The 20,607-nt window shown below is 33.4% G+C and overlaps 3 protein-coding genes across 3 annotated transcripts; all 3 read left to right on the forward strand.

Moving 5' to 3' along the window:
- Nucleotides 1-878: 878 nt before the first annotated feature.
- On the forward strand, nucleotides 879-2,096 carry LOC108197900 (F-box/kelch-repeat protein At1g57790-like). The gene has a single exon (XM_017365640.2). It carries the CDS (start codon nucleotides 879-881, stop codon nucleotides 2,094-2,096), a length of 1,218 nt encoding a protein of 405 aa, XP_017221129.2.
- An 8,306-nt stretch (nucleotides 2,097-10,402) lies between these two features.
- LOC108197901 (F-box/kelch-repeat protein At1g57790-like) lies at nucleotides 10,403-11,620 on the forward strand. Its single transcript, XM_017365641.1, has one exon. The coding sequence runs from the start codon at nucleotides 10,403-10,405 to the stop codon at nucleotides 11,618-11,620; it is 1,218 nt and encodes a 405-aa protein (XP_017221130.1).
- A 1,869-nt stretch (nucleotides 11,621-13,489) lies between these two features.
- On the forward strand, nucleotides 13,490-15,643 carry LOC135148412 (probable cleavage and polyadenylation specificity factor subunit 1). Its single transcript, XM_064083587.1, has 2 exons — nucleotides 13,490-14,920; nucleotides 15,277-15,643. The coding sequence occupies exons 1-2, from the start codon at nucleotides 14,484-14,486 to the stop codon at nucleotides 15,404-15,406; spliced, it is 567 nt and encodes a 188-aa protein (XP_063939657.1). The 5' UTR covers nucleotides 13,490-14,483; the 3' UTR covers nucleotides 15,407-15,643.
- The last annotated feature ends 4,964 nt before the right edge of the window (nucleotides 15,644-20,607 follow it).

Consider the following 20,607-nt stretch of genomic DNA (forward strand, 5'->3'; position numbering starts at 1 on the left):
GTATTTTCTATTTTTTAACCGGGTAGTTTATGATCCATCGAATATGGGCCGGACGTGATCCAGTAACATTAAAAATCATATTATTTTAGTTATTCAAATAATTATCATTTAGTCTAAGTAAACATAATATTATAAAATATAATAATTTTAAATTAAAACTTATAGTTATATGTTGGTATATATCATTTATTAAATATATATGAAAATAATAAGCATGATCACATTAAATAAATCATATTTTATGAAGATATAAACTTAAATAAGATATTAAAATTTTATAAAATGATGACTATTTACTTGCAAATATGATGGATTTAAAATATAATATGTATATGAGTTTGAATCGAATATGAATCGGGGATCATATTCGGGTATTCGGGTAGGATTATATTATGAAAAATTATATGAGCCCGAATCTGAGCGGGTATAGGTGTGCTCGTATCCGGGATCATATATTATACGGGCTTAATTTTTCCGCCAGATTTGGATCGTTTTCAAAACGGATATGAGACATGTATCATATTTTCGAGCCGGATATGAGCCGAGACACTGGATAGTCCGTATCGATTTACAGTCCTACTTCTGGCTTTAAGTCAGTCTCTGACTTATTCCTTACTTTAAGCTGAGTTCTGACTTATTACACAGAAATACATTTTTTAATTTTTAGGTTTTTTTTTTTTTTTTTTGAAATTCTTTAACTTTTAGGTTTGAAACACCTTAAAGTCCAAGCTTGGCTCTTACTCATACAGTGAATTAAAATCCTAATCTAATACGGTGATAGAGTTGGACTAGGAATACCTCAGTTCGACCAAAAGACCCTTGCAACAACAGTATATAAGATACAAACGGGGGACGTCAACAAACACCAAACAGAAAAGATGAAAAGGTGCAACCAAGATGAAGAGAAGCAGAAGATTGTATGTAAAAAGCAGTGTTCAACAAAATCATGGGCAGATCTTGATTTGGATTTGTTGGGTGAAGTAAAGAAGAAGCTTTATTGGGGGGATCATGCTCGATTCAGCGTTGTGTGCAAGACTTGGCTGGCGGCAGAGCATGAAAAAAGGGCCGGTGATGTATTGCCCTGGTGGTTGATGATGTATCATGAGGATTCTGAGGATTGGATGATCACATACCACCTGTATCAACCCCTGAATCTGGACCAACCAGAAATTACTCGAAGTATTAATTTGAATGACTTTTTTGACTCATCCACTGTTCATGAGGCTACGCCACTGGTTTATTTTGATGGATGTTTGTGTTTGTCTATGTATCACATTGATTTTACTCGCACCCATTTTTTGATTGTCTCGATTCTAGATAATTCATCCTTTACACTCCCTCAGTTTCACCATCCTAATGTCCGTCCGGATTGGAATATGAATCGCTTGATAGCTGTCTCCACCTGCCCTGCTTCTTCAGATTGTGTCTTTTTAGCTATTTTTGTTGTTAATTCTAGCCAGTGGACCGTGGGTATTTTTCGTCATGGTGATGCACACTGGACGACGACTCAATTTGATTTTCAACAACCTTTGTTCTGTCCTCGTGGCAGAGATGTTGTGTTCATTCGAGGACTTTTCTATTTTCTCTGTCACGGCCGACGACTTGCATCCTATGACATTGCTTCCGGGGATTTAAATATAAACTCCTATTCAATGCCAGCTAATTGTGAGGGAGGAGAGCACAATATGAGATTCTTTGCGTTAGATGGGGAGCTCATGCTTATGTATTATGACCCAAAAGTTCGCAGAGATGTTCTTACAACCTATGATTCATCTAGTAAACTTTGGGTTCCTCTAAAAAGTTTAGGGGACCGTTCTTTGTTCATCAGCAGGTATTCTGTTTATGTAGATTATATGAATTATTATAGAGCATCTCCCAACAAGATATATTACCAAGAACATGGGACCTGCTACGTTTATAACGTTGAGAATGGTCTCTTGGAATCTACTTCATCCGGACTTAAAAACTGGGATGGTCTAGATTACGGTGCATCATTTTCCATGTGGATTGAACCTCCTGCTCTTTTGTCGAAAAAAATAAAAGTCAACATAACAGAATATGACATTGGGATGATAGAAAGGTCCTCGGCAAATTGAAGAGGTCTCTTACGAGAGATGCAAGTGATCCCAAGTTCATCTTGATATCTTTTCTTTATCTTAAAGCCTACTATTTTGTAATATTGACTATGTAGTTTTAATGCTTTCTTTTTCTAACATTGGCATTTATCTTGTAGTTTTAAAGTTCCGCCTTTGTATTCCTAATGAATTTGCTGCATGTTCTTTTTATGTTTCTACAATTTTAGTAAGATTCAGGAACTAGTGAAGTGTAAATTTCGATATTAGACTGCAGCTATAGTTTTAGTAGGATTTAGGAACTAGTGACGTGTATATTTTTCTTTTATTCCTTCTTAAATTATCTTTCTACCAAACGCAGCTATAGTGTTACTTAAATTTCTCCTTTTGATATTCTGAATGTCATGCTACAATGTGTCAAGAATTAGCTCCCCACTTAAGTGGCAGAAATTGTTGTGTCAGAATGGGTATTGGATAAAGCGACATGGATTTTAAGGAACTATAGATAGAAAGCTTTCTACAGCAGTTCTATAGATATTTTGAAAGGCGTCTTGTGGGCTGCATCAGGGCCTAATAGGGTGGCTGGGTGGGTGTGCCAGACAAGTCTCTTTCCAGACAATTTGTAAAGGTTGAAACTGATCCCAAAACAATGTCCATGAAGAGTTCAACGATATCAATTCTCAGTTTTAAAGATATTTAACCATAAAAAATATTCCTTCAGGAAAACCTTTGAAATTAAAATAGAATTGCCTATTGGTCAACAGGGTAAGTGTTCATAGACATAATGATGTTGGTTTAAATAGATGCTACACGCCTAACTGCCACATTCCCCAAAGTCCCATAACAATAACCTCTATTGATTTCAATTTAGCAGAACAACATTACAAATTTCAAGTCTTAACCTCTACAATTACTAATTAAACTCAAATCGAAACAAGAATGCAGGTTATACCTATGATATCACAAAAAAAAAAATAAAAGTCCCGATTAAAAAATACAAAATTTCTAACAAATAAAGAAAATGTTAGCCATATTGATCACACTTCACATAAGCTGCATAGCCTCATATCATGATACAAACCAACCACACCAAGAAAAAAACAACTTATATACTATCACCACACATATATAGGATTAAATTCTACTGCTACGCAAATTTATAAAATTAAAAAACTCGTAAAACAAACTGTTCTCGCTTGAGCAACGTAGAGTATATAGAAAGAATGAGTACCAAAAGTGGTGTTAGGAGGGACAGAGAAGTCCAACCAATTAATCCCATGAAGCACCTTAATCTTCATTATGCTATCTCTGGAACTCATGTCTGTAATAAGATTATGTGATCTTCGCAATAACCAGAACCTTATGGCACAACTCACAAGGGTTTTGGTAAAGTTATTACTCAGTTATGGAGAATATGGAATACTACTACTTTTGAATTTAGCTAATTTTTTATTTTAAGATTTTATAAGCGTGGGCTTGTTTGGAACTCGTACATGGGCCTTTTTCGCTAGGGCTGTTCACGAACCGAGCCGAGCCGAGTTTTGACCGAGTCGAGCCGAGCTTTAAATTTTTTCCTATCGAACCGAGCCGAGCCGAGCTTTCTTATCGAACAAAAAAGTGTGTTCGAGCTCGAGCTCGTTAACTAACGAGCCGAACACGAGCTTGTTCACGAACAAATACGAGCCGAGTCGAGTCGAGCCGAGCCGAGCCAGAGAAAAATAAGGCCAAAATGCTACTTTACTCTTAAAATAGCAAGCCAAATAAAATTTTTAGTGTGTTTTGATGGCACCATATTATAGTTAATATTCTCATGATCGATTTGATATATTATATGTTGAATTCGGCTTTCAATAACATATATATATTACGAAATTATCATGAAAATATTGCTTTTTTTTCGAGCTTTAACGAGCCGAGATCGAGCCGAACGAGTTCGAGCCGAGCTCTAGCCGAGCTCGAGCCGAACACACTAAAAGCTCGGCTCGAGCTCGTTTTCTTAACGAACACATTATGTGTTCGAGCTCGAGCTCGAGTTCTTAACGAACCGAGCAGAACCGAGCTTTTATCGAGCCGAGCTCGAGCTTGTTCGCGAACAGCTCGGTTCGCAAACAGCTCTATTTTTCGCGTTATGACAATCGTCCTACTAAATTTGTACGGAAAAGTTCAGTTGGCCCTCGCCGTAACTTTAACAGTCAAATATGGTCAAACAAATTGATGGAATATGGTCAAAGAGGTGTATATAAAAGCGTTTTTTAAACATTAGGATACGTATTGACAAGAAATTTTGTTTGAGACCAAACCGAAAAGGCGCTTAAACTTATGAGGTGCAAAGTGTAAATTACTCGTGAAACAAACACGCACTAAATAAGTTAAAAATACCTAATACAAGAAGGTTTACACATACATACATATGAGAAAACTTTTATAATCAAGTTGGGATGTTTATATTGAAGAGTTTTGAGTGTTGAGCGACTTCAATCTTGTAATATATTCATGAATTTATCGTTTTATCCTTTTTAACAAGTTTTCATGTTAATTATTTGTGTTTTTTACTTTTTAATTCTTGTTATGTTTGATTAATGTCAAACTATAATGTATGTGATTCTAACAAATTCATTTATGAGTAATACTACACCCAAGTATTTCAAAATTTTATTAAATGATGTCACGCGTTAAATCTTAATTTTGAATGTTCTAATATTTTCCTTTACTTGTTAGAGGTATTGTTATGAAGAAAACAATTGTTATGAAAATATGTTATTGTTAACTTGTCAAAATTTAAAATGAAGATCGTTAAAATAAAGTACACGTAATTTTTATTACAATTTATATACTTGAAATTATGATCAATTTTATGTGTCATGTGTAATACTAGATAAAGGGAATTTTACAAGTAGTTTTTGATCGCAATGGTATTTTTCACATTAATATTTAATGTATTTTACTTATTTGTAAAATGGCTCGAGGTTTTTATTTTGTCGAAAAATGTGAAATTCATTAAAGCAATCATTTCTTGATACATGGTGGAATTCACGGTAAACACAATTCCCATTCCACAAACGATCTGCCACTGAACTATTGTGTCTCGTTAAAAAAATGAGCTACTTTGTTCGCTGAACATTTGACAAAATTCAACGTCACAAGACGATTTTTAAGATCGCTAAGTAAAGCATTACAATCTTCTACTACTCTCCCGAAGTATGATAGTTGCACAATTTAACATCTGATCGCCTAAATCACCTGTAATCAATCTGTTTTAACTGTAACTGAAGATGTACTCTTGTTTTTTTATCCAAATCAATGTTTACGTGATGCTCAATGCTTCAACTAGTTCTAGAGCCATTCGACCATACCTGCAGCTTGTACCAGCACTTATCAATACGCCTTCATGATTTCGAGCTACCATGGATAGACAATATAACTTAACAGACTCAAAAACTGTTGCATCAACATTGATCTTAACCATTCCTTCTTGCGGATGTTCTCAACACTCTTTTTCATTTTCCGGATTCATAAAATCAAGAAAATTATTAAATGACTTATTCTGAACAAATTATCAAATGACTTGGGTTTAATTTCAGAAAAGATCAGAACAATAGAGAAGTAAAAAAGATCAGAACAATAGAGAAGTAAAATATTCCTTACCTCCAGAAGAATATATATTCTTCTCTCATAAATAAAGAATTTTTAAGTTTTTTAAAAGAAAAGAATGTGATTTTAAAATAGTTAGATCATGTTTTAGTCCATAGACTAACTAGTAACTCGCAATCGGGTCGTCTAACTTAAAAAAATTCAATCAATTTACTTCACTGTTAAAAGCATTCGACCATTCAATCGAAGTATATATCAAACATGATTTTATAAGAAAGTATATCATTAGTGACAAATAAGCTTTCACGCCAGCATTTTAACAATCCACTTGATTAAAATCCCTGACTCACTTTCAACCCGCCTATTTTAACTTGATTTTTTTATTCCGTAACGCTACGACCAGGTCATTCACTTATTTTAACACTCATGAACTCTAACCCTTTCGTACCCAGACACTAACCTCAAACTGATGATGGTTATACGCGATCTCACATTGAGACTTATTTAACTTCAAACTAGAAAATTTCCGATCATTAAAGATGCAACATATATTGAATTTGTTTATCTAGATATATCGTGTTCTTAAATAATCTCGTAATTTTTGTTATTAATTCAAATTAATGACTAATTACTTCACAACAAGTATTATCATCACTCTGAAACGAGGAAAGAATCAATTATCATAAAAAATATCTTCCAATGATATCTTGTAATTTCAATTTCATCATTTTGTGAAATCCAAAAAAATCCATCAGCGTTTGAATACCATCAGATTTTATTGGATTTTAAACAATCCCAATTGAATACCATCAGATTTTAAAAGTATAATTTAAAATCCTAATTGAATACCACCAGATTTTGTAGCATAATTTAAAATACCAATTGAATACCTCTAAATTTTGATGGATTTCAAACAATCCCAATTGAATACCCTCAGATTTCATGAATGTAAAAATATCTTTTAAAATCGCAATTCAATACACCCCGTAAGTTTTTTGAAATACCACCAAAATTCATGAAATTTTGAAACATTATGGTAAAATCCTAAAGAATTTATATCAACTCTGCCACATTTTATCATAAATCTGTAGTAAATCAAAATTACTTACTATCTATTAATATACGTAGATAAAAACAATTAATTAAAATCTTAATTGAATCCCTGAAATACAGTCAGAGTAGGAATCATATAGATACAATTAGAGTAAATCACACTGTGTGCCTGTAACTTTGAGGCGTTTCGCGATTTGGTCTCGTTGTTTAAAACTTTGCAAGTTGCCCTCGTAAGTTTTTAATCTGTAACGTTTTGCACCCACTTAACACTTTCCATCCAAACCATTGTTAATTCTAACAGAAGGGAGGGGTTAGGGCTGTCAAGAAAGTTCAAAAAATCCGATATCCGTCCGAAAATCCGCATTCGTATCCGAGATAAAACAGATATTATCCGTATCCGAGACAAAGAGGATATTATCCGCATCCGAATCCGACAATTCCGGATACGGATACGGATATAGGCATATTCGTGTCCGATAATTTCCGAATCCGAAATTAAATATACATGATATTAAATATTATATATATAATTATTATTCAATAACTATATAATGTGTGTATATATATGTATACATAAAATAATATATTTATATAAATTTTGTATAATTTTAAAATATTATAGACATATATCATAATTTTATTTGTTTAATATTTTAAAGATAACAAATTTATATTGAAAGATAAATAAGAATTAATTTTTGAATTAATATAAATCTTCTTTAATGATTTTAATTTTTTTACTCAGTTTTTAAAAATTAATTTTTAATATTTACTATTTCTTATGATTTTTTAGAAATTTTAATAGAAAAATCAAAATTTTGATTAAAAATCAGATTCGGATCCGGATATTATCTGAATCCCGATAGTATCCGTCGGATCCGAATTCAGATATCATCCTTTAAAAAATTTTGAACTCGGATCCGGATACGGATATGGATTTTCGGATCCGGATACAGGCCTATCCGTATCCGAATTATCCGTTTGACACCTCTAGGAGGGGTAGTTTGGGAGAAATCTGCATGGGTTTAATTAAAAGCATGTTTAACGAAAAACAAATCTGTTTTAACGAAAAATTAAAATAAATATTAAAACATATTTTATAAAATAAGAAATAAATATTATAAATCAATGCAAAGGATTTTAAGAATTTTATAAAATATATTTTAATATTTATTTTATTTTGAATATAGAGATATGTAAGAATCAAATGTGTTTTTTTCGTTAAAATAGACTTTGAACATTTAATAAATTTGTTTGGTTTTATATATTATTGTTAAATAAATGTATTTAATATATTTTAAATATAGGGATATTTAAGAATAAAATAAATACTAAAATATATTTTATAAAATTTTTAAAATCCTTTGCAGTAATTTAGATATGTAAGAATAATATGTGTTTTTTTCGTTAAAATAGACTTTGAACATTTAATAAATTTGTTTGGTTTTATATATTATTGTTAAATATATGTATTTAATATATTTAAATATAGAGATATGTAAGAATAAAATAAATATTAAAATATATTTTATAAAATTCTTAAAATTCTTTGCAGTGATTTATAATATTTTAAATTCTTTTCGTTAAAATCCTTTGCTGGAGCACCTATTTCCTCCCCAGTTGCAGTAACTCACAACGAGCTTTTTTAGCTGCCAAACTCCTCTCCGCGGCATCTGATCCATCCAATAAAAACCACAGTTCCGATTCAGCTCAGGCACATATTAACATACGCAAAAAACAATAAAAACACTTACCACATCAAGTAGTCTAAAACTAATTTAATCAAACAATACATAATAATAACAAAAACGACAATGATACTAAAACACGCAATTAATTCGTGAACCATTTCATGACAAAAACACAATACATCGGCCCAATACACTTTAACACTTATTTTTTGATACATTACCTAAATGTGTGTCTATAAGAGGGTCGCAATTATTTCTTGTATAGTTTTATAATGCGTGGTTCGACATCTTCACCTTTATTACATGTTCAAAATCTATTTTAACGAAAAAAATACATATTTTTTTTACATATCTGTATATTCAAAATAAAATAAATATTAAAATAAATATTTTATAAAATTCTTATGATCCTTTGCAGTGATTTATAATATTTATCTGTTATTTTATAAAATATATTTTAATATTTATTTTATTTTTCGTTAAAAGAGATTATTTTTTTCATTAAACCTGCTTTTAATTAAACCCCATGCAGATTTTTCCCAAACTACCCCTCCCTTCTGTTAGACTTAACGATTGTTTGGATGGAAAGTGTTAAGTGGGTGCAAAGCGTTACAGATTAAAAAATTATGAGTGCAACCTGCAAAGTTTTAAACAATGAGACCAAGTCGCAAAATGCCCTAAATTTAGAGGTGCAAAGTGTGATTTAGAGTCCGTTTGGATGAGCTTATGACTTATGACTTAACGTGACTTATTTGATAAGCTGGGAGTTTAAAATGTCTGTTTGGGTAATTTTTGAATTGTAGATTACTTATGAGTTATTATATATATATAATAAATAATAAAAATAAAAAAATTAATTTATGAGTAAATTATAACTTATAAATAGTTTTTATCAAAAAGAAAGTTTAAAAAAATAAGTCATTGAAAAGAGTACCTAAAACTAACTTCTGGCTAGGGCTGTAAAATGATCCGGGTGATCCCGGGTACCCCTCTGCTCAAGTACCGGATCATATTATTTTTAGCTTGTCCAGATTAGGGTCCGGGATCGTTTTATTCGGATATAAAATGATCCCGGGTATTTGAGATCCAGATCGGAACCGAATATGATCCAGTATCGTATTTTCTATTTTTTAACCGGGTAGTTTATGATCCATCGAATATGGGCCGGACGTGATCCAGTAACATTAAAAATCATATTATTTTAGTTATTCAAATAATTATCATTTAGTCTAAGTAAACATAATATTATAAAATATAATAATTTTAAATTAAAACTTATAGTTATATGTTGGTATATATCATTTATTAAATATATATGAAAATAATAAGCATGATCACATTAAATAAATCATATTTTATGAAGATATAAACTTAAATAAGATATTAAAATTTTATAAAATGATGACTATTTACTTGCAAATATGATGGATTTAAAATATAATATGTATATGAGTTTGAATCGAATATGAATCGGGGATCATATTCGGGTATTCGGGTAGGATTATATTATGAAAAATTATATGAGCCCGAATCTGAGCGGGTATAGGTGTGCTCGTATCCGGGATCATATATTATACGGGCTTAATTTTTCCGCCAGATTTGGATCGTTTTCAAAACGGATATGAGACATGTATCATATTTTCGAGCCGGATATGAGCCGAGACACTGGATAGTCCGTATCGATTTACAGTCCTACTTCTGGCTTTAAGTCAGTCTCTGACTTATTCCTTACTTTAAGCTGAGTTCTGACTTATTACACAGAAATACATTTTTTAACTTTTAGGTTTTTTTTTTTTTTTTTTTGAAATTCTTTAACTTTTAGGTTTGAAACACCTTAAAGTCCAAGCTTGGCTCTTACTCATACAGTGAATTAAAATCCTAATCTAATACGGTGATAGAGTTGGACTAGGAATACCTCAGTTCGACCAAAAGACCCTTGCAACAACAGTATATAAGATACAAACGGGGGACGTCAACAAACACCAAACAGAAAAGATGAAAAGGTGCAACCAAGATGAAGAGAAGCAGAAGATTGTATGTAAAAAGCAGTGTTCAACAAAATCATGGGCAGATCTTGATTTGGATTTGTTGGGTGAAGTAAAGAAGAAGCTTTATTGGGGGGATCATGCTCGATTCAGCGTTGTGTGCAAGACTTGGCTGGCGGCAGAGCATGAAAAAAGGGCCGGTGATGTATTGCCCTGGTGGTTGATGATGTATCATGAGGATTCTGAGGATTGGATGATCACATACCACCTGTATCAACCCCTGAATCTGGACCAACCAGAAATTACTCGAAGTATTAATTTGAATGACTTTTTTGACTCATCCACTGTTCATGAGGCTACGCCACTGGTTTATTTTGATGGATGTTTGTGTTTGTCTATGTATCACATTGATTTTACTCGCACCCATTTTTTGATTGTCTCGATTCTAGATAATTCATCCTTTACACTCCCTCAGTTTCACCATCCTAATGTCCGTCCGGATTGGAATATGAATCGCTTGATAGCTGTCTCCACCTGCCCTGCTTCTTCAGATTGTGTCTTTTTAGCTATTTTTGTTGTTAATTCTAGCCAGTGGACCGTGGGTATTTTTCGTCATGGTGATGCACACTGGACGACGACTCAATTTGATTTTCAACAACCTTTGTTCTGTCCTCGTGGCAGAGATGTTGTGTTCATTCGAGGACTTTTCTATTTTCTCTGTCACGGCCGACGACTTGCATCCTATGACATTGCTTCCGGGGATTTAAATATAAACTCCTATTCAATGCCAGCTAATTGTGAGGGAGGAGAGCACAATATGAGATTCTTTGCGTTAGATGGGGAGCTCATGCTTATGTATTATGACCCAAAAGTTCGCAGAGATGTTCTTACAACCTATGATTCATCTAGTAAACTTTGGGTTCCTCTAAAAAGTTTAGGGGACCGTTCTTTGTTCATCAGCAGGTATTCTGTTTATGTAGATTATATGAATTATTATAGAGCATCTCCCAACAAGATATATTACCAAGAACATGGGACCTGCTACGTTTATAACGTTGAGAATGGTCTCTTGGAATCTACTTCATCCGGACTTAAAAACTGGGATGGTCTAGATTACGGTGCATCATTTTCCATGTGGATTGAACCTCCTGCTCTTTTGTCGAAAAAAATAAAAGTCAACATAACAGAATATGACATTGGGATGATAGAAAGGTCCTCGGCAAATTGAAGAGGTCTCTTACGAGAGATGCAAGTGATCCCAAGTTCATCTTGATATCTTTTCTTTATCTTAAAGCCTACTATTTTGTAATATTGACTATGTAGTTTTAATGCTTTCTTTTTCTAACATTGGCATTTATCTTGTAGTTTTAAAGTTCCGCCTTTGTATTCCTAATGAATTTGCTGCATGTTCTTTTTATGTTTCTACAATTTTAGTAAGATTCAGGAACTAGTGAAGTGTAAATTTCGATATTAGACTGCAGCTATAGTTTTAGTAGGATTTAGGAACTAGTGACGTGTATATTTTTCTTTTATTCCTTCTTAAATTATCTACCAAACGCAGCTATAGTGTTGCTTAAATTTCTCCTTTTGATATTCTGAATGTCATGCTACAATGTGTTTTCCTGCAATGTAATATGAAGTAGGATATAATCATTTTAATTGTAATGTGTTTTTCCTTTTGATATTCTGAATGTGTTGTGTCCTCATATTCATATATGTATCTGATTTATTTAATTAATACACTTTCGGGAGAGTTTGACTTCTAACACTTTGCTCTCTGTACAGTCCTTTTTAGTTATGGTGGTGCTGTTCGTGCATACAGATTGAATGCTTCACGTTGATTTTGTAAAGAATATGCTAGCAGTGTGCTAAAGTTTTTAATGGTCATTGATAACTTGTAATATTCTGGGACTTAATTGTTAATATGGAATAGCTGGCAGCTTTTGCTAATTTTTTTTGGCGATGAAATGGTTTTTTTCAGTGTTTGCTGGATGCTGAGGCTTTTGAATAACAATTATGTGATTCATAGGTACTGCAAACAGTCAACAATCTAGAGGAGGTTACTGAAAGTGTCGATTATTATGTGCAAGGAAGTACTGTTGCTGCTGGAAATCTTTTCGGACGGTAATTTTACTTTTTTATTTTTGTCCTTGTTAATAACCTATGATAATAAAGGGCTTAGTGCTCTTAAGTATATACTCGCCTAATATAGGAGAGATAGGAAGGATTTATGTTTAGGGAATATATGTATTTTTTCTTGTGTAGTTCAAGAGGTGATTCTAGACTTCTACTTGAGCTTTGAACAGGCTTTTAGAGTAATACAAATCTATGCTCGTGGTGCTCGAATTCTTGATGATGCTTTTATGACTCAGGAGCTGACCTTTAAGACTCCAAACTCTGAATCTGGTTAGGGGTCTGAGAGTGCAACAGTATCATCGGTTATTATAGCCGATGCTTTTAAGAATGAATGATGGAAGCATTCAGCTTATTGTTGGAGGTATCCGACTGCCTTGTCATACTTAGTTTATACTCCCTCCGTCCCCTTTTACATGTCCCTTTTGAAAAAAAAAATTGTCCCAAATTACTTGTCCACTTCTCTTTTCAAAGCAACTTTTTGTATGTTTTTTCAAAATGTAACAACTTCCAATGTTTGACTAGCATATATATATACACAACTCTATCTAATTCATTACATTTATTAGGGATATGTATGAAAACAAGATATCCACCTAACATTTTCTTAATATGCGTTATTTTTTCAAAAGGGACAAGTAAAAAGGGACGGAGGGAGTAGTAGTAAAGAATGCATAAATATTATCTTGGACAAATACAATATGATGGTGTTGCACAACAATTTAATGCTATCATGTTTTCTTTATTTTCCTCACAGGAGCCTAGCCATCTTGGACCCCCCACCCCCTATTATGTTTTCTTAGTGTGCAGTTCTTATATTTCCCTCACAGAAGCCCCCCCCCCCCTCCGGCGATGGGGGTCATCCTAAATTCACTTTCTTATCTTAAAAAAAGACTTGCATTATACATAAGTTTGTAGTCTATATTTTCTGCTAATATGATGTTCAAAAAGTTGTGGAAGTATTTCATATATTCCTTTGAAATTCAGACACCTTTTCCTCCTTTAAAGTCGCCAAGGCCCAAGGAAAAGGTTTGGCCCACATTATACCAGAAAGAAAATGAATATTCGTGTTTGACATTCAACTCCCATCATATTAGAATCCATTTCTTATTTTAGGAGAACAATTTCATTTGTCTTGGGGATATTCACAAGAGCATTTACTTTCTCAGTTGGAAGGAACTGGGAACTCAACTTACTTTGTTGGCCAAAGATTTTGGTCCACTTGATTGTTTCGCAACAGAATTTCTAATCGACGGGAGTACTCTTAACTTAGCAGTTTCAGATGATCAAAAGAATGTACAGGTTAGCACGTGTAACTATGTGAGTACTTGTGATGTTATAGGTACTTTACAATGACAAGCAATAATAATAATAATAATAATTTGACCTCCTAATTTGCATTGCCTTCACACTTGTCCTCTTTTTCATCTTCACACACACTGGATCCTTGTATAGAACATTAGAACCACATGACACATGCCGGTATCTGTGTTTTTTATGGTCAATAATCAAAAGATATCCTAGTTAATTACCATGTTTAAGTCTAGGGTTGGGCCAGGAGGGTCTCTCAACGCCTTCTTTTCTTCTCATCGGAGTTCTTTCACAAAGACTTGCCATGGTAGGAAGCAGGGGGGAACAAGCACACTTAGAGAGCGCAGTACAAAGGAGAGTTGTATGTATTTGGATTTCTTGAATGTATTAAAACAGTTACTCCCTCCGTCCCCCTCAATTGTTTACATTGGAGGGGGACACGGAGACCAAGACATGTGTGAAAATTGAGTAAAGTTAGATGAAAAGTGGGTAAAGTGGTGGGACCTATCAATATTTAATAATAGATTTGAGATAGTGGAGGGAAGTAGTGGGTGTAATAGTAGTTTTTATTGTTAAATATGAGATAGTGGGGGAAGATAGTGGGTGTAATGATGGGAAAAACTTACTATTTATAGTAACGTAAAGAAATGAGAGGGACATCCCAAAATAGTAACTGTAAAGAAATGAGAGGGACAGAGGGAGTATTCTATTATGCACCCAAGATGTCAGAGAGTTGGAAAGGACAAAAATTTCTTTCTCGAGCTGAGTTTCATTTTAGTGCTCATGTGACCAAGTTTCAGAGGTTGCAGATGCTTCCTACACCTGATCAAACCAATGCTGCTCCTATCCCTGACAAGACAAATCTTTTTGCTCTTTTATGTGGGACTCTGGATGGCAGTGTGGGATGTATTGCACCTCTAGATGTATTAGCATTTTGTAGACTTCAGTCTTTGCAAAAGAAACTTGTTGAATCTGTGCCACATGTTGCTGGATTGAATCCAAGATCTTTTTGTCAATTCCATTCGAAAGGAAAGGTTCACCGGCCTGGTCCAGACAGCATAGTCGACTGTGAACTTCTTTGTCCGTAAGTACTTGCATTTCCTGCACTTTGATTTTCAGTTGGAGAACAAAAATCTATTTAGTATACTATTGTGGGTGGTTTTGTGCGTTACATTTTTTTAAGTGAATATTTTTATTGGTGCAAGGTCAAATGTTCTTTTATGTCATTTTGGGTTGGTGGGTTGTTTTCTTTTTATTTTTGGTTTTGTCTCTGTAAATGGTATTGATGATCAAGTTGGGCTTGGCTGTGTTTCGGATGCTGTTATAGACTGCCACACCTAGTAAAACCAGACATATGGGGTCAATTTTATGTTTAAAAGTTTGTTACCGATAAAAAAAACTTCCAACTGATTTAAGAAATCCGTCTTCTCTATTTTGCAGGTTTGAAATGCTTGTATTGGAGCAGCAGCATGAGATTGCTAATCAGATGGGAACAACACGATCACAGATTGTGTCAAATTTAAATGATCTTGCTCTTGGTACAAGTTTCTTACGGGGAACAGCCTGTTAAATGACAAACTGCGGGAAATAGCGTGACAAATCAGATAGACCACTGAAGGGCTATACACCCTAGCTTCTTGTTTGTAAATTGTGATGAAATCTCCATAGAACTGTAATTGGTTGGCCTTCACACTTCTCAGTCATCTAGCTGGCTAATAGCATTTGTTTTAAAACTTATTGTGATTATTCTTCATTATACAATTAGATTTTTAGAGGTAGTGCTAGACCTGGAATTAGAGCGAAAACTTGTGCCTTTAGATATCTTGTGTAAGTTTGCTGTTGAATCATAGTAAAGACTCATCTCGTTACTTGTATTTTTTTCATGATGAGTCTAGAATAAAATAACAATATTTTAAATATATTATCATTATAGCTAATACCGGTGAAGCACAAAGATTATAATTATGTGCCTTGGAGATGCTCTTATAGCATCATACGTGTTAAGTAAAACTAGAACCTACATGTATAATTTAAGATAATATAATTATACATAAAATCACCTCTTAGCTACAATTTTAGATGATTATCCATATATTATGTTATAGCTAACAAGTTTACTTATTATTTTTAAATCCGAACATGTTTACTTATTATTTATAAATCTATTTTCTATTGAAAACATATTTTAGTATGACATAATTTTATCTTCTTCAAAGTTACATTTTAAAATATATTCGGTTGACAACATATTAAACCCTAAGTTTTTCTCAGTTCGAGAGAAACAAACACCACCCTTGATGTGAATATGAGGAGTTAAATACATTGTGTGTATTTAAAGTATGCACTTTGTGCAACAGATCGTGTACTTGAACTATTCTAATGCAAAGGTGGTGGTTTGCACATATTCAATATCAGCAAAAAATTCCACAAAGACTTGCATTCATTTATCAATAACAGATCGTGTACTTGAACTATTCTAATGCAAAGGAGGTGGTTTGCACAGATTCAATATCAGCAAAAAATTCCACAAAGGTTTACCGTTAACTCATCCTCTAGTACTAGTCCCCAACTTTGATGTTGCAACACTGCTTCATGATCAGGTTGCTATCCAGTTTGTACCCTCCCAAATAAATGATATTACAGTACGTTTTTTATGGTGTGCATACACTAAGCACCAAATTTATGAAATTGGATGGATTGTATTAGCTTACCCTCTATAATAATGATGAACTTTCTTGCATTTACAACAACCATATCAATCAAAACCCTCCAATTTTATAAATGTTAGTGTTTAGCATGTGTATATGAGCACACACTAGATAAACCCTATTAGTTATAGTAATGTAGTGTTTGTGCTGGTTATCTTTTCATGTTGTGTTGCCTACAATGCAAAATTTTCCTTGTTTTGCCCTTCCTTTTACTGGGCTCCTGTTATCATGTAAGACATTTCTAGATTTTAATGCAATGCTTTGCTTATCAAAAATTGAAAAAAATAAATGCAATGTGTGTATTACTGTTAAAATAACATAACTTCCGTTAGCTGCTTCATTTTTAAATATATAGCTTTCTTGGGATTCTTTCTATAACTTCCCCATTCTTTGCTCATATGATCCAAAACCTGATTGTCTCTCAGAAAAGTATTTGATGAAAAACATGTGTCCTCACGAATTTTTCCATGGTGATGATTTTAATGCTCAAATACAATATATTTTTTTTATTAAACACATCCACGTCACTTCTGAAATATAAGTCACTAGAAGAGTTGTTTGACAGTTAAAATTTTTCTTTTCTAAATTATAATATTAATCATATATTTTTATTTTAAAAAAAATTTTAAGAAAATAATATTAACTATACAATAGGTCGAGAAATCAAACGATTTATATTTAAAAAATAGATGGAGCATGTTTATCTACCGGTGTTTGAGTATATATCAAAAAATAGTATATGAAAATGCTGCATCTTGTACCGAAAAAACAGTTTGGAGGTAAGGAGTAGTATATATTTAAAGATAATAATACCAAGAACATCATTTCTTTATTTTAATTGCTATTTGAATTTATATTTTTTTAAATTTTATTAACTTACTTTACAATATACTAGTTTATATCTGGTAAAAAGAACCGGTGATTTTTAATATATATTTCAAATTTTATATTTTTATATTTATTTTTTTAATATATTATTTGTAACAATAGGGAGTAACTCATACGATTCTAGAACTAATTTAATTTAATATTCGTACAATTAAAATAGAGAAATTTAGTTTCGCCCTTGACCAACCATGTAAATTGTCTAAAGCTAATAATATAAATCAGTGATTGTCTGAATATTTTTTGGAAACGCATATATTTATTTAGTAATTGGTGTTGTGCAGATATTAAAAAAAATAGATTTTTAGTAGTATATGTAATATTTTATATTATTATTTGATTTACTTTATGACTTATATTACTAATATTTTATAAAATGATTTCGCGATGATTTTACAATTATATTAATTCAATAAGAACAGAAATAAGAAATGGAAAAATAATTATTAATTTATTATTTATAATAGGATTATATTCTACTACAAAAGTTCCTTTAATTTTGTTGAATATAAAAAAATAGAAGTCATATTCTTATTAGCGACCCTACTTTCATCTGAATTTTACCAAATCATTTTTTTACTTTGATTTAAACATAAAAAAAAATGAGAGGCATTTAATTTACAAAAATAAATCTAATTGATTTAGAACGTAAAAATATGAAATATATTTCTGCAAGCATTTTATTATTATTTTTCTGCAAATTTTATTTCATTTGAATTTAACCAAATCTTTTATTATTATTTTTCTGCAAATTTTATTTTATTATTGAAACCTCCGGACTATTAATGCCGTTAAATTAGTTAGTCTAACAGATGTCAGTTAGTCTAACAGAGTAACAGACGTCTACACGTCGCACTATTTTGTGAAATTTAGATACACAAAGATATTGCATGTGTTCTTTTCTTTATCATATTTGCATGTGTTTGCCTACTCTATATATACTATTCACAACACACTTCAACCCATTCATCAATCTCTCTTTCTCTCGATCTCTCTCTCTTCTCTCTCACTCTCTCTTTCTCTCAATCTCTCTCTTCTCTCTCACTCTCTCTTTCTCTCAATCTCTCTCTCTCTTACTGTCTTCATTTACCCCACAATGGCTAGGGCTTGTGTTTGCCTACTCTATATATACGGTTAACAACACACTTCAACCCATTCATCAATCTCTCTTTCTCTCGATCTCTCTCTCTTCTCTCTCACTCTCTCTTTCTCTCAATCTCTCTCTCTTTCTCTCAATCTCTCTCTTCTCTCTCACTCTCTCTTTCTCTCAATCTCTCTCTCTCTTACTGTCTTCATTTACCCCACAATGGCTAGGGCCATTGCCTCCTATACACATGAACTTGAAGAGGAGGGCGAGGAAGTTCAAACGCCTGGGATGAGGGCTGCTGATGGGCCCTCCATCCCTTTCCATCACACCACTCCCCCTGCAGGTATGATTATCAATAGTCTTTCGTTTTCTTGAAATCTTGATAGTATCTTCTTGATGACTTGTTGGTTTTCTCTTTCGTTCGTTTCTTGAAATCTTGATAGTATTTTCTTGATAGACTTGTTGGTTTTCTTGGGTGTACAAGTTCGTGATAGTCTTGGTTTTCTTGATTTTCTGATCATTGAATTTTTCCAAGTTGCAGTTAAGCAGAAGTCTCTCCTCTCAGTTTGGGCGGCTGATTATCGTGCTGAAAAATCTCGAAAAGATGCCATAGTTTCAAAAGTGGACTCCTCTGCAATGACTGCTCCCCTCATCAAACCCAAGAAAGAAGCTCCCCTGAAAGACACTCTGGTTGCCTCGAGGGACGCCGAAGAAGTGATATTCATTAAGGCAGCCCAAGGGAAAAAGGCAAAGAAAGTTTTTAAGCTGTGGAAAGACAGTAGCGCACGACGCACCATCATCTCTTGCATATTTGGCGTAGACGTGGACACTGTGGCTGATTACTTTTACAAGAAGAGTAATATTTCGGTTTATAAGGCCCACCACAATCAACCCAAGCCCATTAATGTTTATAAGGCCCACAGCAAGCAATCCAAGCCCATTAATAAGGCCGCTGAAGATAATTTTAGACAAAATGGAGGAGTGCTTGTGGTTACAGTTGACCTTCTGTTGAGGATGGATTTTGGAATTCCATTTGAGTTGATTAACTATGATCTGCCTATTAGTATCACGGAATTCAAAAGTCTTGCAAAGAAAGCCTCCATAGTCACGACACTAATCGATAAGAAATCATCTGCCCTCTGTTTGATGAAACTCGAAGGTGAAGGTTACAAGGTCCCAGCATTCATGCAAGCAATGATTGACCAGCTTATCCGCGAAACGAAATAATTTGACGCGTAGGATTACTATTCTTGTAAAAGCATATTATCAGTGGCAACTGTCAAGTACAATAGTTTGATTTTTTTTTTTAGCGTTCGTCATCATTCTATCAGATCAACAGTTTAGGGCTGTATATTGCCTAACCTGGTCATGTATGATCCTCTGTAAGAATTAGTTACTTAAATCATCTCAATATAGAATCTCTTCAAGTTTGTCACACTTAAGAATTCGTTTTTTTGTCACATTCAAAGATAACATGGGAGTTTTTATTCCGAAATTTGTTGAGTTCTCCAGGACTCAAAACGCCTTGCGGCATGGTGAAGCAGAAAGTCACAAAAACAGAGAAAACCCACATACAAATCTGACACTTTGGAGTGTTGCCATTTTTATTGTGGTTATCCAGTTTAATGTTTTTGCCTGATGAATCCATCAGCTTCAGCATCAATACTACCTCCGCTAGTTTATCCTTGTTCGACGAAATGAACCTTCATCCTTCTTTTGACCATGCGGAGCTTGATTCCTGACATGAGGCTCACTAGTGATCAGACTGGCATTCCCTCTCTCTGTGTAGTAGCCTGATTATAATTGTTATGCATCATAGAGATACTTGGATAGCTAATGAAAACATCCTGTCGATATGATCAATTTTCATATCCATATTACTATAACTAATGACAACACAGCCTCCAATCCCCCCCCCCCCCCCCCCCCCCCCCCCCCCCCCCCGAATTGCCAAGCCCAAATTGCTAGTTGACATTCCCAGAATAGATATAAGCTAAACCAAAAGATTGGTAGGCTATCAATCGCCGCTTGAAGAAAAACTACCCTCCTTGCTAGAGATTTTTTGCCCGCATCATACGATTCAATTCTAGT

This window comes from Daucus carota, chromosome 8 (genome assembly GCF_001625215.2).
Source record: "Daucus carota subsp. sativus chromosome 8, DH1 v3.0, whole genome shotgun sequence".
NCBI classification, from domain to species: Eukaryota; Viridiplantae; Streptophyta; class Magnoliopsida; order Apiales; family Apiaceae; genus Daucus; species Daucus carota.

What these genes read in the sequence shown, in the direction of transcription:
- LOC108197900 (XM_017365640.2), top strand. Translation starts at nt 879, where the DNA reads ATGAAAAGGTGCAACCAAGATGAAGAGAAGCAGAAGATTGTATGTAAA.
- LOC108197901 (XM_017365641.1), top strand. Translation starts at nt 10,403, where the DNA reads ATGAAAAGGTGCAACCAAGATGAAGAGAAGCAGAAGATTGTATGTAAA.
- LOC135148412 (XM_064083587.1), top strand. Translation starts at nt 14,484, where the DNA reads ATGAGAGGGACATCCCAAAATAGTAACTGTAAAGAAATGAGAGGGACA. An exon ending in GACTGTGAACTTCTTTGTCC is followed by an intron (nt 14,921 to 15,276) that starts GTAAGTACTTGC and finishes TCTATTTTGCAG; the next exon opens with GTTTGAAATGCTTGTATTGG.